This window comes from Mchenga conophoros, linkage group LG17 (assembly GCF_057382185.1).
Source record: "Mchenga conophoros isolate Kocher_MC1m ecotype Shallow Benthic linkage group LG17, M_conophoros_male_GT1.1, whole genome shotgun sequence".
NCBI classification, from domain to species: Eukaryota; Metazoa; Chordata; class Actinopteri; order Cichliformes; family Cichlidae; genus Mchenga; species Mchenga conophoros.
Window position 1 is genome coordinate 21,633,946 of NC_140542.1, and position 13,327 is coordinate 21,647,272.

At 42.8% G+C, this 13,327-nt stretch overlaps 1 protein-coding gene across 3 annotated transcripts in view; it reads left to right on the forward strand.

Moving 5' to 3' along the window:
• plxnb2a.1 (plexin b2a, tandem duplicate 1) overlaps positions 1 to 13,327 on the forward strand; it is a 230,569-nt gene that overhangs the window by 151,206 nt on the left and 66,036 nt on the right. For 2 of the 3 annotated variants that reach the window (XM_085252985.1, XM_085252986.1), the window contains 6 exons: positions 6,638 to 7,155; positions 8,889 to 9,215; positions 9,512 to 9,650; positions 11,060 to 11,205; positions 11,292 to 11,471; positions 12,743 to 12,877. In XM_085252985.1, coding sequence (XP_085109111.1) covers positions 6,643 to 7,155; positions 8,889 to 9,215; positions 9,512 to 9,650; positions 11,060 to 11,205; positions 11,292 to 11,471; positions 12,743 to 12,877 — 1,440 coding nt within the window. In that variant the 5' untranslated portion in view covers positions 6,638 to 6,642. Of the gene's footprint in view, positions 1 to 1,040; positions 1,066 to 6,637; positions 7,156 to 8,888; positions 9,216 to 9,511; positions 9,651 to 11,059; positions 11,206 to 11,291; positions 11,472 to 12,742; positions 12,878 to 13,327 lie in introns of those variants that run through there. The other variant, XM_085252987.1, reaches the window with a different exon arrangement.

A 13,327-nucleotide genomic window follows, 5' to 3' on the forward strand; every position in this document is an offset into this window, starting at 1 on the left:
AGGAAAAAGGGGCCATGTTTTGGCTCATCAGCCACAGGTTTGCAGCCCTTTTTCTTCACTTTTATTTTAGCAGTGCTGGTGGCTTGGGTGCTTCAGATTATTTTGCCAGATTTACAAAAAAATGAGCCTTCTTTCAGCTGCTTTGTCATCTTGCACTGAGTACAATTAGCTCTGCTTAAATTGCCTTTACACTGTTTAATAGAACTTTTGCAGCATTGCAACATTTCAGAGAAAAACCTAAAATAAAACCTAAGACTGGACGATCGGGTGTCTCTCCAAGAATGTTATACAATGTTCTTGGATCACAAACTTAATGGAAACCAGACTGTCACATATTAAATGTTTTTTGAGGTGAAATGTTAGCCAGGCACAAACCACATGTGGACAGACAGGCAGGTTAAAGTACAAACACTCAGTGAGAAAGACAAACTGACAGACAGAGCCATAGATGGCGTTTCAGACCAGGTTAATCCCTCGGGATCTCGTGTGTCAGAACACCGGTTTTGTTTGAACTTGTTCCCGCGGGTAAAGATGTAAAGACAGAGAGCGGGAGAGCGAAACAATGTGAATTATAAAGAGCAGCTAGAAAGAGAAAAGCTTAGAGAGGTTAGACAGAAGGAGAAAATCAGTCAGGCTTTATTCCCCTGGCTGGAGCTTCGGCAGACATTCCTGGATTTAGTTTCACTCCAAACTTTTTAGCAGAGGGGTCAGTGCTCAAGACTTTTACAAAGTATGCACCCAGGATTTTAATGAGTCACATACTGCTGTTCACTTGCCTATTAGTGTGTATGTGTGTGTCCTGGTCTTCGATTTTTATCACTGCATTTGCATTTAATCCCATTGTTGGTAATTCCAGTTTTCACTCTAATGCAGTGCTGGTACTACAACGGAGGCAGTTGTAATACTAAATTTAAGCAGACCTTTTACTGAATACATTAATTCCTGAATTCTGTTAACCCAGATATGTCAAACCTATAATCTGACTCCCAACAGATGGATACAGGCGTGCTACAGATGGAAATAAATGAGTGGAGGAACGTGAGGAGGGCTGATGCTTTTGCACAGGTATAAAACAATCAGCCAGTTAGCATCCTTCTCACAAGGGCTGCATCTAACAATGGTTTTCATCCTCAATTAACTGGGTGATTATTTTCTCAGTTAATCATTGTCTATAACACATTAAAAGAATGGCTTTAAATGCTTGAAGTTACCGAGACCCAAGGTGCTGTGTTCAGGTTCTTTTACAGTGGTGATTAGACAGAAGGGGGAAGTTGGTGAAACCAGATTTGATATGAAAAATTACTGCTGGGGTCAGTATTACTTATCTAAACAATGGACCTAATCACTGTATGTCCCCTGATTGTGATTAGCCCACACAAGTTTATTGCCAAATGTGTAATTTTAGTGTCTTTTAGCTCATTTTGCAGTTTCTTTGCCTGCAACCTAAATGTGTCATCGCTCTAATCAGGATCATTTTTGGCTACCATGTGCATACAGTGGAATATTTGGCATCTAAAGAGCCAGATATTTTCCTCAGCAGTTGGTCAAGACCAAAAATTGAGTTTTAAGACGGCCCATGTTGTAATATTTGTCTTTTTTAGCATGTCTGTTGCCTTGGAGACCAGGTTCACTGGATGTCATATGCAGAAACATTTAAAGTAATAAGCTGAATGTCAAAGACAACAAAGATGATCACAGAGTCCAAAATTCAGTGTATTCAGGGCAGATATGATGACTTCTTCATGGTATACTGGATGAAACTGTCAGCCACATGAGAGTAATCTGACTATTATCATTCCCAGGTATTGCTGTTTATTCAGTGAAGTACACACGTGATGTGTCAAACGCCACGTCTCGCTCCTATTTTATTTCTTTGTGTTTAAATATGATGTAAACCCATTTGTGTCATATTTAAACTCACTGGGTTCTTTTAAGCTCAATTTTTCAATGTTAAAAATTCATAACCTTAAACAAATAAGTCATTAGTTCCTAAAGATGACTAACCACAGACACAGGTGTATGTATATAAAATACAACTGAATTTAATTGAATGAGTGCGTTGAGCTGTGTTGGGCAAAATGTGGCCTGAGGCCTTGAACCCATCCGCCTCTGTCCGTCCCACAGGGCCAGGAATGAGATAAAGTCGAGTCTGTCAGGGGTGCGTTTCATCTGTGACACATGCTGTGCATGATATCAGATAATTTGCAACATGTAAGCTAATTTATATGATGCCATTGAGTTATTTCTTCAGGTAATATTTTCACTGTGAGTTAAGTGAGTTGTCTGTTTCCGCACTCTAAGCCCTCTTTGTCTCAAATCTCCTGTGGTCACTAGGTACAGAGATACTTCCTCACCCTCAGACTGGTTGGCGAGTGGTTGCTGGCTGTCGCTGAGTGAAATCAGTTTTAACAAGGGTGCGACCCCATTAACCTCCTTCTTGCCAATTGCTGTGGCTGCTAGCAGACTGCTGTGGTCACTCATAGTTTGTATGAACGTCGCCGAGTGGTAGCAAAAGTAAAAACTGCTCATTTGCCTACCAGCTTTTGTCTCGTTTACACAATTTTTACTGAATCATTCAGTAGGAATGAGGAAGCAGTGAGCATCCTTTTCAGTTTTCAGCTTTGTCAGTTCCCTCCGTTCAACAGTAACCATGCTTTAAAACATCTTTAAAAATAAGCTGTCAACGCTGATCTTTATGAATATGTGTTTTTATTGTGGTCCGCTTTAAATGCAAAGAGAAGCTTTTCACCCAAGACAACTACACATCTAAAAGTCAAGCTGGTTCTCACAAGAACAAGAGCAGACGCACAGAAACACACACACCCAGTTTATTCCTGAGCTGACACCAGTCAGGGTTAAAGAACCAGAGCAGGAGGATGAAAGAGAGGAAATACTGCAGAGAGAAAAGAAAGGGGCAAGATGGCTGGCAGAGCACAGAGTCAGCTCCTGAGTGGAGCCAGAGATGATTTTTTTTTCTCCTTTGATGTGGCAGATGCACACATCCATAACAGGCCTTCTGAGCGAGAGGAGAAGGTGAATATACCTGTCGTCTTTATCCCTTCTTACAGAGCTGGGCACCTTGGAGATGTGAAATTTAATGAGAGAGGCGGCCACATGACAGCGACACAGAGGCAGCGTTAACGTGGGAGCAAAAGGTGGTAAAAACACAGAGGAGTAGGTGTTGACCCGCACCCTCATTTGGCAGTTTAACCACATTCGCTAACAAGCACATTTTAAAGGCTCAAAGCAGAAGTAGGAGGGATAAGAAGCTTGTTTATAGTTCACTGTAGAATTTAACCTTTTGACTATTGTAGAGCTGAAAGTGCTGCATAATAATCAGCCCTTAAGTTTGCATCTCTTTAAATGTGTGAAAACTGAGAATAATGATGTCCAGCCAAATTAAATCTGCCAGTCAGGCGGCAGTGCAATCTTTTCATTTTAACAAACAACCTTTATAAAGCTCAACCAAACTTTGGGCTTCTTTTTCTGAGCCTTTTTTCTTCTACTCCTTATGTTTGTTTTGGTAAAAGAACAACGGGAGACTTCATGCATCCAGGGTACAGGACTCTGGTTTTGAATACTTCCATGTGCCTGTTTTCTTACATTTCCCTGACTTTGGCCAATGACAGGTATTTTCAGTATCAGTTATTTGATTATTAAGAGGCAGTAAATTACTAAGGTTACTGTGCGTATTCAGAATCTGCATAGACGATAGCGACTTGTCTGCAGACGCTTGCCAACTTCTTACTGTGGGTTAGCTCTGGTTGATTACCAGGACTGTGAAAAGCCCGGATGCAAAAGGAAACGGGAGGACCTTCCGACTACTATGGCTACTATAGTTACTATATGTCATTTTAACGTTTAATGGCCCTTAGTGGCCATCTGAAGAAGTGCATGTGGTCTGAGGGTGTCAACATCTTGTGGTGGAGGAACTTGCGTTACCCTGGAAACACAGAAAAACTGAGTATTTTAAGCCAAATCTTTACTTTTCTTAACACTATCCCTTTATTTTTAGCACCTGAACCAGAGCAAGTGAGAGTAAATGCCTGTGCCACCCTCGCCTCCCTCTCCAAACCCAGATATGATGATTTAGTTTGAGGACTTGTTGAAATATTCACATTTTCCAAAAAACAGGGTTTCAAACCTTTGGTAAGCACTGTTCTTGAGTAGCTCTGTGTGTGTGTGTGTGTGTGTGTGTGTGTGTGTGTGTGTGTGTGTGTGTGTGTGTGTGTGTGTGTGTGTGTGTGTGTGTTCCCAGCGTTTTCTCCTCTCTAGCACTTCTCTAAACTCTGCACTGCAGCCATTAGACTACCTGACTCTTGATATCTGAGGACGGGTAATTTGGGAGAGCAGGTGGGTAGCGAGATAAGTCTTTTCACGCTAATAAGTCCCTTTGCAGTGAACCGACCTGAAGTGAATTCAATTAGCAGGGAGCAGAAACACAGGGGATGCACCAGTCAATTGAACACCAATCAGAACTATCTGATTCCTGCTGTAAAAGCAGCAGTTGGCCAGTAAAATACCAGATAATGAAAGCAAAAAATAAATAACCATGATGCGACACTAAGCGTTTTGATTTATGTGAGCGGGGAGGCAGAGACGAGGCCTCGTTAATTAGAAAGATTTTCGTAAGGTGCCCGCTAACATTCAGAAGGAAGAAAGTGATGAAAATGATTTCAGCTGATGTGAAGCAGTTGTGGAGAACCTGAAGTTGCACCTCTGGACATCTGCACAGGGTTAGAGCAGAAAGACATTACAGTGAGTGTGGTGTTGCTGAAAACTAGAGCCTTGTTTTACAGCCACAGGCCACAGCTATAATTAAACACACCCATCTAGACTAATGGAAGGAGAATCTCAGTGTGTCAGACAACTAATTGCTACACTCAGTCTCTCTTTCTCACACACACACACACACACACACACACACACACACTTCTTTTGTCTTTGCTAATCTAATCTGGCTCAGCAACTCTCACTTTGAGTTCGTTACCTCCACCATCTCCTCCTCCTCCTCCCCCAGCTCCCCCACCCCTCTCCTCTTCCTCCAGTAAAGGATGTTCTGGGTTTAATGAGAAGCTCCTCATTATTTCTTTGCGTCTCTCTTTGCTCTCAGCGTTCATTCTTTTCTCCTTGAGTTTGTGCTGCTGTTGGTGCTGCTCTGCAATGTCAGAGTGCCGTTAAAGACTCTGCTTTGTTTAGAGGACAAGCACTATTCCCAGTGTTTCCACGGTTTCAAGTTCACTGGGTTCATTGTCAGCAATGTTTGTTGGAGAAAGACAGTTGAACAGGGCTTTTATGAAGCGGTCTTAAATAATATTTAATATAAATGGTAAATGGCCTGTATTTATATAGCGCTTTACTAGTCCCTAAGGACCCCAAAGCACTTTACACATCCAGTCATCCACCCATTCACACACTGGTGATGGCAAGCTACATTGTAGCCACAGCCACCCTGGGGCGCACTGACAGAGGCGAGGCTGCTGGACACTGGCGCCACCGGGCCCTCTGACCACCACCAGTAGGCAACGGGTGAAGTGTCTTGCCCAAGGACACAACGACCGAGACTGTCCAAGCCAGGGCTCGAACCAGCAACCTTCCGATTACAAGGCAAACTCCCAACTCTTGAGCCACGATATCACAATAATGAAAAATCTTGATATATTTTTGTTCAGATAAACATCCATGTCCAAAGATATTCCATAAATAAATGGAAAATTGCCAATTCACTGGTTATCAGTCGGCTGACTATCGGCTCAATTCAGTTCCAGTCCTAACACTGAGGTCAAGGTCCTGTGTTTGAATCCATCGGCCATGTAGAGCCTGCATGTTTCCCCCACCCCTGTGCACGCATGAGCTCCCTGGGCACCGCGACCATCACCACAGTCCAAAGACATGCACGCTAGTTTAAGCCGTGATTATAACTTGGCTCTCCATGTAAAAACATGAAACTATAATGAAAAATCAGTGTGCAGGTAAAATCTGGGTTAAAAAAAAAAGCTGCTTTTGCCTGGTGTAAATATTGCATGCAATTGATAATAATGGAGATGGAGAAGCAGCAGTCAGGAGGAGTGATGGAGTGAGTGGGGGGCAGTGCTAATTGCCCTATTCAGGAGTCTGACGGCTTGTGGGTAGAAGCTATTTGTGAGGGTTTTTTGTGCTTGATTTCAGACTTGTGTAGTGCTTACCTGAGGGCAGAAGTGTGAAAAGGTTTCTCTTTGTTTGCTGCCAGGCTGTCTTGTTATCACTCATCAGTCCTTCCAGGCATTTCATTGTGTCCTCCACACATTTTCGAGTGTTTTTTGGATTTTACCATTTGCCTGCTTCTTGCCTTCACCTTTCTGTGTTTGACCCCAGCATTGATTAAAGATTTTATTTTGGACTTTTAACCCTGCCTCTTTGTCCAGCGCTTTTGGCTTACCTGTGACATTTTAGTGAGAGCGTTAAAAGCCAGGTCAAAAGAATCATCTATGAGGTGTTTGTTGATCAGAGTGTTGTGATTTAAGTATAAAAATATATAAATTGTTGTTGGACCCTTTAAAACTTGGCTGCCAATATTTCCTTTATGAATTTAAGCTAAAAAAAAATCAGGAAAAATGACCATTTGAAATAAATGTTTTGTCTCCTGTTTTTGTCCCAGACACGATGGAGCGGTGGTGGGGGTGGTGTTTTGCCCTAGTCTTCGTGGCAGCTCTTTGCTACAGGCCCTCCCACGGTGAGAACGCAGTGTTCTCATCCGAAACTTTGATAAACAACGTGGTGGCTGATCCCCACACGGGCCGTCTGTACGTCGGCGCCGTTAACGCAATATACCAGCTGAACTCTGACCTTAACCTCGAGTTCCAAGCCAAAACGGGCCCGAAGAAGGACAACCGGCAGTGCACGCCGCCTGTCAACGACGCCTGCGAGGAGGCCGTGGAAACCAACAACCACAACAAGCTGCTGCTGGTGCACGGGACCAAAGACGTGCTGGTGGTGTGCGGCAGCCTCTTCAGAGGCATCTGCTCGCTGCGCAACCTGAGCAAGGTGGACCACCAGCTGTACTTCAGCGACAACAAAGGGGAGAAGTCATACGTGGCGAGCGCCGAGGAGGGCGTCTCTGTGGTGGGAGTGATGTCGTATTTCACAGAGGAGAAAGACAACTTGACAGTGTTTCTGGTGAGGACGGAAAAACACACATTCGCGCACACAAATGGAAAGTTCAAATTATTTCCTGCAGTAAATAAAAAATAATAATTCAGATGATCTTCACCATCTGTGATACTGTGTGAGCAAACACAATAAAACTGCAATTTGTAGAGAAATTTAATTGGCAGCCATATGGGAAATGAGCTCTCTTGTCAGTTATCTTTAAGTGTTTTTCATTTTATTTATACAGCGTCGGAGAATTGGCCTTTAAAAGATGGTTTATGATGTTATGTCTTCCACTGAGTTTTCCCCTCTATTCCAAACATGCATATAGACGCTTTTAATGGTTCTTCTAATCAAATCAAATATATTTTTCCCCTCTCGATGGCTCTGTTTGCTGGAGTGAGAGGAGAATGGGTTGTATTTCTCAGCAGAAGGATGCACTTTAAATGCATTTAGCAATATATTTTCATCCTATAAAGATGAATGTGTGGTTGATGTGCACATCCAGTGGACACAAACAAAGAAGTGCATTCAAATACTCTCCACTTGATGAATATAGGTCTGGTATTCACTTTCTTTGGCTTCTTGTTGCTCCATCCTCCTCACGAGCCAGCTGCTTGATCCATTGTTAAGGTAAATCTACTGTTAAGTGCGGGTTCTCAGAGTCACAAAGAGCAAACTGTAAGTAAAAATGCAAATAAATCAACCGCTTAATGTTTCCTGCGCCTTTTATTTCCTTCACTGCATGAATTTATGGGCCATGTCACACCAGCATGAAGATGGTTAAAGCGAGGAGCCACGCCGATGCCTTTCTTTGATTTATGAATGTAGCATTTTTTTGTGGAATGTGAAGAAAATACATGTTTTTTGAAACTGGGCTTATTTTTCTTAAGATATTTCAGGCTCTTCACCATCTGTTCTGTAAATGGATGGTTCATTATATGTTCCAGGCATAAATCTGGATACATTAAGAAAAACTAATTTTAAAAATGAGTGGTGGGGGCTGCCATGTTGGAATTTCTTAAATTCAGCAAAGTAGTGAAGTGAGATGTTTTCATACTGGCCTAGAGACCGGTTGACAACCTCCAGCTGCTAGGGAAAAATGTGTTTTCCAAAGGTTGCTGCCTGCCACTGGGTAAAATTGGTCATAAAGAGTTATACTTAGGATTGCTTTGGTGGTTAGCAGATTGCTGTGGTTGCGTGTGATTTGCATGGAAGATGCCACCATGTATGCAAACACTCGCCATTTACTCTCTGAGCTGTAGTGAAGCTTAAAATGCAAACCAGAAAGGGACAGCGTGTCAAGGTAAAAGTTGTCTTACAGCAACACTAACACAGTTCATAACGGTTAACTTTTACTTCACAGGGGATTCTGGTGTGCATTGAATGTTTCACTGTTTTACTACTGCTTGGCGAGTAGCTGGTGAGGTTTGCAGTCCAGTCTTCCATGCCAACTTCCAGGTGTTTGGAACCAAAGTAATAACAACAGTTTTCGAACAGGACCCTGTTTATGACCAATTTTCTTGCTAGCAACCTTCAGCAACCTCTCGACTGAAAGGTCAAGACTGTTGGTTTTTGGTGGAGACTGGTCTCTAAGCCTGCATGAATGGGGCTTTAGATACTGTATCAGTGTCACCTCAAGCAACTGGTTGGGATAACTCATTTTTACTTAGCTACCAGTGGTTGCCAGGCAGTTGCCAACTGGTCTCAAGACCTATGCAACGAAACCCTAAATGAATCTGTCACCTCTTTTATCTCAGGTTGCCAAAGGGTACGGCAGCCACGACAGCACCAAGCTGATCTCCACGCGAATCCTCCAGGACCATCGCGATTGGGTGGTTTTTGACAGCATCATTGAGGCCTCTGCGGTCCAGGCGAATCCCTTCGTCCTGTTGTACCTGCACGACTTCCGCTTTGCCTTCAAAGACCGCGGCTTTGTGTACTTCCTGTTCTCCCGTACGCTCGGGGTGCAGGACACCAAGAACTTCACCTTCATCTCCAGGATGTGCGAGAACGATCACTTTTATTACTCCTACACTGAGCTACAGCTGAACTGTAGCGCTACCAACAAGTACAACAAAGTTCAGGTAATGATTGTGCACTTTGCAGACACAGAAATAAGCTGCCAGCAATTAAGTATAACTCTCAGCAGTGACTCAGAAAAACGCATTTTATGTTTGGATGAGTTTGCTTTGAATTGAATCCTTCTCAGGAGTGTCTCGGTCCTGACCTCTAAAAATTAAAAAAAAAACATTTAACATGCTCTTGCACTGGAAGTAGATTCCATTTATGCAGCGTTCACTTTCTCTGTATCGCAGATAAACACATATTTTTAGACAAAGCACCAAACATTCAGCATTTTTATCTTTTCCTCTTCTTCCAGGCTGCTTATGTAGCAACTCCGGGGAAAGCTTTGGCTCAGAGTATGACCAGCTCTAGCCAGTACGGAACAGTTTCAGCCTCTGACAAGGTGCTCTTTGTCACCTTTACTTCTGATGAAGACCCGTCCACTTCAGCCATGTGTGAGTGTCAGCTTGGAACTAAACTTTATAAAGATTCTTTCCAGCAGATCTTTGCAAAGTGAGACAGCACCTGAACAATACAAGCATAGCTCTGGATTTTTATTTACTATATCAGATGATCTTTATCAGCTAAAATGTTTAAAGATCAAACTACATTCTTGGCATGAAACCTCAACTGTAAGCTTTTAAAGTACTCTGACAATAACAGCTGGGCAAATTTGATTCTGGAATATAACCGATGGCTTTTACTCGATTGAACCAGAGGAATGTTTCGTGTTTAAGCCACTAAACGCCGACCTATGAGTCATTCATGCATAAAAGAGATACCAAATTCAAAGGATAAACTAGTGTTGTGTCTACGCACAACAGACAACTCTGCAAAGAAAAGGTTTTAAGTTGGAAAAAATCCTAAAGATGTAACAGTTTGACAGACATAAAGTAGTAGTTTCCCACCAACAAGCTGGTTCACATGGAGACAAAGAGGCCCTGGTATGGATTGGAGCTGCATGTCTTCCATCTTGAAGGCATCTCACTGGCATGAGCTTCATTTTTAAATTTCAAGAAAGTTTTCCTAAAAGTTCAGGCTGTGCTGATGAATAAATATATAAAAATTAAACAAACAGTGACTTTCAACTCCTTAGTATTGTATAAATGTTTTGCCATATATGCTTTACTTGTAGGTTTGCATGTTTCAATAAATCACTGCACCTGTTTCCATTTTTTTTATTTTAGAAAGAAATGGGGGTGGCTCAGGACTTTTGGACAGTAATGTAGGACAGCAAAGGACAAATGTGTTACCACTAAAACAACCTATACTATGCAAGTATAGTTTAACAAACTCCTGTGTTAAAAACAGGAAGTTTTGTACAGCTACATACTGTTTTTGGTTAAACACTGTAAAAAATCGATGCCTGTTTAAGGGAAAAACCAGCAAATGCTATTGTTATTGTGAATTTCTTTTCTTTGTCAAGCATGAAAACTGTGGGTTTTCTTTGACATCACAGACGTGTGATGTGGTTTCCAGTATTTGTGCAGCCAACAGGTTAAGATTAAAGTTTAGCTAGCAAAAGAATTCCATGACCAAGACTTGTGTAGCCATTAATCACATCTGATATTAATCTTCCGGTGTGCGTAAAAATGTTAAATACAGCAGCATTTTGCCAAAGTGTATTTAATGACTGTTAAAGCAGCAGTTCAGATAGATGGAAGAATCTCCTTTGCTAGCATTAGCCTATCCCAGAATCCAGTTTGATACTGGGCACTGGGATAAATGACTGCTTTTTGAAGTGGGATTAAAAATCAATTATTTTGGTCTGAGAAAAGAAACCGTAAGTGTCCTCGTCTATCACAACTTGTGAATATTAATAATGAGGTTATTGTCGACATGATGTGTTTGCTCCTGTTTGTAGGCATGTACCCTCTGAAGGCAATTAATGATAAGCTGGTACAGATAATAGGAGCCTGTTACAGCAACAGCGGCATCATTGACCATAAACCTGCTGTTTATTCACCTTATTCCTCCAAATCTGACGAGCTGTGCCTCAGCAACAATCAGGTGAGAACATCGGTCTGTGTCAAAAATAAAGCATGGCTACAGCAGTAGATGAAAGGTTATAAAGTAATATATTTCCACTCCATTAGAATGACATGGCTCACAGGTACAAGTGTGGAGCAGAGTTCCTGCCCTCCCCACTGGCTAGTAAGGCTGAGTTCGCCCTAACAGCCGAGCCCTCGTTGACCCATAAGGCTCACTTGACCGCCGTCGCTGTGGCAGAGGAAATGGGACACGCTGTGGCGTTTGTGGGCACCGCCACTGGAGAGGTAACAAATGTTTTTCACTATCCTGTCACTTCTAGATTATTCGTTCCCTCCTCGCCTTTATTTATTCTTTTTTAGGTTGTCTTTTCTTTCTTTGGTTCAGGTACATAAAACCAGTGAGTGCTATATTTTCAGTGAGGTTTTTAAAGACAGGAACGCCATTTTCTGTTTTTATTCCCTGAATGCTGGAAAATTATGTCTGACTGTAACTCTGACATTATTATGTTAAAGTTGCCATCAACTCATCCATTTTTGCCACTTTTCTGGGTTATTAGGAAAACAGTCCTAGCAGCGATGCCCAGAACTTTTGCACAGTTAAGAGACTGCTTCTCCCCAGAATGCCCTTGGTCCTCCCCAGGCTCTCAGTTAGACGTGCACAAAGCACCCCACCCTTAAGGCATTCTCATCTGGCACCTTACAGTGTTGGGGAGCAGCAGATGTACTTTCTGTGCTTTGAGTCTCATACCAAATCCCAAGAGTGCTTCCCCCTGCCTCTAAGACTTAGGCCAGACACCATTTGGGCTAAGCTCATTTTGACTGCTTGGTTACGCTTTTGATCACCACCCATAGCTCATGGCAATAGGTAAGGGTAGGAATATAGGTAGGCCATTAAATCAACAGTTTTACCTTCATGCTGGTGGATAGCTGGATAGAGAGTAGCAAGTTAAATGGATCCAACATCTTTTTCTCTGCTGCTTATCCTGATCCGGGTCAGGGGGCAGCGGTCTAAGCAGAGAGGCCAGTTCTTCAGGGATGACACAGAGGTGTTCCCAAGCTGGCCGAGAGATCTAATTTCTCTGGAGGGTCCTGGATCTGCCCCAAGGTTTCCTCCCAATTGGATATTCCTGAAACACTTCATCTGGAAGGGATGAAGGAGGCATCCTTATCAGATGCCAGAACCATCTTAACTGACTCCTTTCAATGCAGAGGTTGAGCAGCTCTGCTCTAAACACCACCTGAACCTCTCACAGACATAATGAGTCCCTCATTATATCTGTAAGGGTGAGCCCAGATACCCTCCAGAGGAAGCTGCTTCGACTGCTTGTATCCTCGATCCTGTTCATCCAGTCACAGCCCAGAGTTGGCAGCCATAGCTCGACCTTTCAGTCAACAGTTTTACCTTCATGCTCAGGTCCCTCTTCATCACTGTAGACTCACAGGGCAATCCATCTTCCCTCGCTTGAGGCTTGAGACGACACTCTGTGATATTATTTTGAAAAAGTGGATTGGGTGTGGGTTTTGGATGTGTTAATGCACTTTCTGTGTTTCTGCAGGTGCTGAAGGTGCATTTGTCAGCCCATCCTGAGGTGTACGGGCGAGCTGCTGGCAAAGTCTCTGGAGACAAGGTCAACAAGAACCTGCTGTTCGATTCGAGCCTCGAACACCTGTACATCACCACCGAGAAAAAGGTCAGACTCGCTCACTCCGACGTGGGGCTGATTGATTATTCATTTTTACTAAATCCATTTCTCTCTCCTTCCATTCATCCAACGCCTCTGTGTCACCTCAAACCGAAGGTCAGGGACTCTGTCGTGTGCTTACTCCTGCTTTTTTCCATTTCATCCATCAGGCCGGAGACTTAATGAGTCTTTCATTTATTCTGTCTGTCTCATTTGATCATTTATTCATCCGTTCGAATAACACCAATACATCCGTCTACATTACCACACAGAAGTCAGCCATTGATTTATTCACTCATTCCCTTTCTCCACGGCTCCCTTTGTTTTCCACTCGGCTTTTTCTCTTCATCTGTCTTTCTTTCCGTTGTCCTTTCATCTTTCGGTCGCCATCACTCTCCGCGAAGTGAAAAAGATGTTATTGATTTAGAAATGAATTAATTAGAAAGCACTTCAGGGGGG